The 6301-nt window shown below is 35.7% G+C and overlaps 1 protein-coding gene across 1 annotated transcript; it reads left to right on the plus strand.

Annotated features, from left to right (window-relative positions):
* The first annotated feature begins 3203 nt into the window (after positions 1-3203).
* On the plus strand, positions 3204-4094 carry LOC132561891 (uncharacterized). The gene has a single exon (XM_060226602.1). The coding sequence runs from the start codon at positions 3204-3206 to the stop codon at positions 4092-4094; it is 891 nt and encodes a 296-aa protein (XP_060082585.1).
* The last annotated feature ends 2207 nt before the right edge of the window (positions 4095-6301 follow it).

The raw sequence follows: 6301 nt of genomic DNA on the forward strand, positions 1-6301 counted from the left end.
TTTTATTTCATTATTTTTACATGCTATCATTTGGTATCACGGGATAGGTAACGTATATAGAACGTATGTGAAAGAAACTCGCAACACCAGAGCATACTAGCTTCAAAATCTCACCATATTTCAGTTTTGTTGCGAAAATATTGCTACGTAGTTGGTTATTTTAAACACGAATACCTCCTAACAGGTTGATTTTATTCGTTGCATTGAATTTTAAGTGAAACAGCACCATGTATGCAAATGACTCTAAAACCACATAGTCGACGTCATGACACCAATATAACAAATGCACCAAAGGGAGGATGGTGGGCGTGTCTTTGCTTTAAAAAAGGGGGCCTTTAAACGTTACTATGTCCAAATTTGACAACATATTTAAATGAGTAATTTAAATATGCAAATTAGATTTTCCTGATACTTTCGATTTGCGCTTGATCAGGATCTACTTATTATGTAAATAATCAACACGGATTAGATTAATTCGATTTTAATTTGCTGGTGATTGGAATATCGGGAAAAGCGGACTTACCTATTACCTTTTCAATTTTTTTCAAGGTTTGATCATCGCAACGCATTAAAATGTTACGATGAACTTGTTTATTTATTCATTGACTGATATATGCCTAACCAGTAATCATTGTTTGATTCCAAGATGAGCTTTTGTAACGATTATACATTATTCATAGAAAATGTGAAACGAATATTGCAGGCGTCATATTACAGTGTAAAACACGTTATCTGTCTTACAACATTTAACGTACACTTACAGAAAAAAAATCGCGAATAGATCATTTGTTTCCTCAATAAAACAGACTGTCCTTCTCTCAATACATTTAAATCAATTATCAGTAAGACAGAAATAATACATGACAAATGCTTTTAGGTATGAGATTTACGTAATTTAAACATACTTCATTTCCGTTTGAGAAATCCTGCCAGATCTCTTGATTACGATTTTTTTAGAACAAATGGTAATACAGCTGAATGTAGATGCAACAACCCATGTGAAGACTTTTATTACTATTTTTATGTTTGTCCCCCTATACATTCATAATCGAAATCTATTAATAAGACAGTTACAACCTCTGTTTGAGAATTTAATTAGATTTACTCATATACGGCGATCAGAAATTAAGCAAAGTTGATGGTATCTCTTAATTGCAAAAAATGTAAAATAGGGATTTGATTGAATGTGACTCTGTCTCTCTGTCTCTCTATCTCTCTCTCTTTTTGATGTTTACAATTTTTGCTGTGCTCATTTTGGAATGTCTTTAGCTGTAACCCACGTCCCCGACGTTCATGCATAGAGAGCCGGACCGTGGGCTACCGACGATTCATCTTTTGCAAGATAATGAAAGTGTTATGATTGAAATGCAGGAAAAGTAATAATAATAATAATATGCAATATTTATATAGGCTCTATGCTGTTAAAAAGGTCAGCTCTAAAGCGCGTTACAAGCCATGTTTTAAAATCTTATCTCATATACACCTATGAAAACACAAATAAATAATGGGTAAATTTCGAGTCAAATACTAGCGCAAACTAATTAAAACACAGTTAAAACACTAAATAGTAACTATTTATATGTATCATATGATTGAATGTTGAAGTTTGTCGTCGGACAACAGAAACAATCTTGGGCTGTTAACAATAATTATATTAAAACTCACGTGATCAAAACCTACTCTTCCTTGAATAGCAATTAACATTAGACCTAGAATTTATGGATACAAATGTAGGTCGTTCGAACAAAATGGTCCTACATGTTAATCCTATGTAACATATTTTAAGCGATTTCTCTTAATCTGATGTATTGTTAAATATTTTTAAATACATAGCATATGCTAAACTCGAAACAGGGTTGAGGGATTGGGTGGGGTCGGGAGGGGGCGGGGAGGGAGGTTGTTGTTGAGGGGTGAGGGATGCCTTATGACTGTATTCTGTGCAAGTCATTGGATAATAACAGAACTAGTGAAATCAAACACACAAGGCGATATTATAGTAAACAGCAAGTGACTTAACACGCGGTGTACACTCAATACTATCATGTTGGATATACTAGTTTATGAGTTTTCGTCAGCAATATCCTAACCAGTGTGTGTTACCAAAGCTGTTGACAAACACAAGGCAGTAGCCATCGCGAATCTGTAGCATAGTTCAAATCAAAGACAGAGCTGTTTGATATACGCTCTTCAGTACAATCTTCAATATCGTCCAAATTGATTTTTCCTCAGATGCTATGTCACGACTTAACACACTGTCAAATCATAGACATTCTATTGCTTTATTTAAAAGTCATTTTATCATATACGGTTATGTTTCACGGGCACATGTTTCAGATGTGCATGAAGTGAATAAATTATAATTTTAAGATTACTTCACTAAGTTAATAACAGAAAACAGACAACGACAACATTATTTAAAAAGACTGCAGCTTTTCACGAATTAAATATTTGAGTTGGAAGTTCAGATAAACCCATAAAGGATTTTAATTAAAAACACGAAAACGTATTTATAATCTACACCTGGGTTTGCGTACACGGTGTTTGCATGTATACTATTTGTCTATACACAGGTAGCTGTGTGTATTGGGTAGCCACCTGAATAGTATCGATCTATTAACTGTCCGGAACGTGCCCGAACCCATTGATGTGCTCTGAATACGTACATAGAAAGCCGGGTTGTTTATATTGGGAAATGATTACCTGTGTCAGGTAGACAATATTATGGTGTAGTTCTTTACCGTTTACCTGTCTGTGTGCTTCCCGAGACGCTTCGTGTTTATATTATTATATAGACCTCTTACTGCGCCATGACAACTATTTAAACAAGTATGGCGGCCTCCTGATCGTCCTTAATGGAGTCGGATATGGAAGATAGTGGACACAACTGTATATTATGGAGGGATTTATTACAGTCAACGGATAAAACCACACGGATATGGTAAATAATCTTATCTTTTTGATTAGCACGTCCTTACATTAGGTACAGCTGTATACACAAAGGAAATTTGATTGTCTATTTTTGGCTTATTTCTATAACAATAGAATAATAATTCACCTACAAGATAAGTAATCATGTCGAGCTTATGCATTATGCATAGTATATCAAGATATTAGCTGTGGTGTGAACACTGACTAAACTTGATGAATTAATTAAATGTTTCAGAGCAAATTCAATCTCTGACTAAGCCCTCGCAGATATCAAAATGGCGTCAAAACAGAAGTATTCTGTGACCCGGATGCAAAAACTACCGCCTATTCGTGAGGAATCGTTCGCCGTCCCGACCCCCCGGACTCCACGTGTTCCCTACTCTCAGGCGTCAGTTCCAGTTAAGGCGGGTCGTCCTGCTCCCGTGTCAAACGAGCCAAAAGCCAATCTGGCAGATCTGAACACAACTTCTCTCAGTAAACCAAGAATTCACGTGAGGCCACTCCCAGGAACTGGACCCGATGACGATTTAGACCGACCTAAACTGGTCCAGAAACCACGCCTCACCGTGGAGATGCCGATGACACCGAACGACAGTCACACCCTGGTAGATGGACTAGTAGCAGACTATCTTCACTACGCAGCTTACGGACACATTATCCCTGTGTATGAAGGCATCGGCCAATTACAGTGTTCCTGTTGTAAAGACAGAAACAGAGAGAATGTTCGAAATCTTCTAGGCCTGCCATCATCAGACAAAAAAGTGATCAAACACAAAAAGGCACAGCTTGGACGTCTTCAACCCAAGTTTGTACCACCGACCAAACCCAAGGAAAATCACGAAGTTGACGAGAAGGCTTGGAACGCCCCCAAAAAGAACCACACTCCGAAAGTAGACTGGAAGAACGAGACTTGGATGAAACACCAACCTTTGCCAGCAGCAACAAACTTTTTGAATCCCGAGTTCAATCGCCCTATATATGCTTATCAGAAACCGCCCGAAATTGAGATACCTTCGCTAGTATTTGACTCTGTACTTCACGCAAATACCAAATATGACCAGTCTATGAAAAGACTAGAGAAAATGTTTCAGATAGATTCCGAACTTCCACCCAACCCTGATGATGATTATTTGTATAATGGTCCGCCGGAATGGAACGTCATGTAGAATCCTCAGGGTTAATTGTTACAAATAATGTTTTGATTTTTTTTAACGGTGACATCATATTTTTTTATGTTGTTACTTACTTTGTTCAGTTGTTAATTGATTTGTTTAGCATGAATCTTATTTATCTTAACCACCGAATCTCTTTTGCCTTAATGACAGATTACAAAACTGGACCTGTTTGTGCAATGTTTCGTTCGTATGAGAAGGTTCAAAGTCCAAATATCAATGACTATGCCATATTTTTGTACTTCTTTCGAACTGATCAAGATTAATTTGTCGTATTTGTACAAGTTTACTTAATTTGTTTTCCAAAATGCTTAATACGACCATGAAACACTGATTATGTCGTGTTAATAGTGTCTAATCTACCTCGTTAGGGCGACACTTTATATTTTTAATGTTAAAAACGGTTTTGCTATCGGTTTTAGATACACTTCCATTCATTTGACGTCATCTGTTTACAAAAGTGCTGGCTGGAAACGGTGCAGGATTTGTTACGTTACGTTGGTAAATTATGACGTCAGATATGTTTGCGCCTTGTTATACTGATACTCTTATAATTCCTTTAATTATTATTGATTAATCATTTATGGGATGCTCTGTTATAGTCAGAGAAAGGTATGCGAATTGCAAACAAGCATCTGTACCTTGAGTGAATGCACAGTGTAAAATATTGACACTGCCGAAACATTAATGTGTATCTCCAGAAAGCTTGTATGGGATGCACAAAAATGTTGGATTAATTATAAAGTTATTTAACTCATTTCACATGAATGTTAAACGCACCTAAATCCTTTTTAGTTAAGCAAACGTGTCATTTATGCTGATATTATGGCATTTGTAAAAAAAATGTTTAAAAATTGTAATAAGGATAAAACAATATCAGTTTATAAAATGTGATTATTTCATAACAATGAAAATTCTTTGTTGAATAAAACGTTTTATCAATTTTATCAATTTTTAACGCAAATGATTGTTGTTGGGTGTCTGTATTATCACCTTTGCCCATCGCAAATACAGCCCTGTCTGGTTAAAATGTCTGGTCAAATGCTGAATTAGATTTTGTTAGAGTTAAATCGACAGGTCGAAAAGGAAAAGTGAATGTTGAAATTGAAACTGAAAACGAATTAATGGATCCTGATTTTCAGACCACATTAAGGCTGTACAGTAGGGCCAAACTATGAATTAAACTGTGTCATGCAGCTGATTCTAAGGGCCTAAATTTCGAAGGGTAAGGGGGCGAATGAGAAAAACTGATGGGGAGGTGCACTAGCCACATAATTAAATAACTGTCGTAAGTGTTATATGTCTGATAATTTTAAGCTATCTTTAAGTGGTGGTTTCGCCTGACGATAAACCGTTTGATCATTGAAACAAAAACCTTGTTGTAGTGTTTTGAAACCGTCACGTTCATCATTATCATCGGGATTAACGTTATTTGCAGCAGTACAATCCAGAGTGGTGTGGGATAAATGTAATATTGATGGTATGTTAAACATGAATATATTGTTATCTGTTTCCGATTATATTGCTTGTATGAAAACATTTCATTTTCCACGCTTTCAATTATTTTGAAAGTAGGGCTTGCAACAGCATATTGGCGATATTTTGATGAGTTTGAAGCACGAATGAAACAGAGACATTTCCTGCCATATAGGTGAAAATTGATTTATCTATCGGTGCATTTGAAACTTTAAATTTTGAAATCTGGGTTATGAGCAACTTAATGTATGGCTTAAGTTTGACAGCAAGTATATTACTACGCGCTTAATTAGTTAAACAAAAAAATTCTTTAGTTACCCTCTACTATCTGGTTTACTTTGCTATCTTGTATCTACAGTATATGCAACAAACATTGAACAGACATTTAATGGAAACCCTTTTTTCAGTACGACGTTAAAACACCTTTCTGGTTTGTAAATACTTAAAGTGACACCTTTCCATGTAAATGTATAGCTGTCCTCATTGCTCTGCGGATATATACTGGTATCCTTTCAATATGCTGATTTGATAAGTTTCCCTGATAATGAGTTATGATTAGACAGATACATTGGAATGTGATCGACGGAAAGTTTTATTCGGAGCTTTGATGGGTGTTATATGTTGTGTAGGTAAATAAGTATACAGTTATGACAGATCTTTGATGTTCCAAATTGATCAGAGTGTGAATAACAAGCTAAAGATAAATTGAAATGTAATCAGTGGGT

The sequence above is a fragment of the Ylistrum balloti genome, unplaced genomic scaffold (assembly GCF_031769215.1).
Source record: "Ylistrum balloti isolate Yb309-2 unplaced genomic scaffold, AGI_CSIRO_Ybal_v1 Utg369668, whole genome shotgun sequence".
NCBI lineage: Eukaryota > Metazoa > Mollusca > Bivalvia > Pectinida > Pectinidae > Ylistrum > Ylistrum balloti.

Bases quoted from the DNA above. Each gene is read 5' to 3' on its own strand.
- LOC132561891 (XM_060226602.1), top strand. From the start codon at position 3,204: ATGGCGTCAAAACAGAAGTATTCTGTGACCCGGATGCAAAAACTACCG.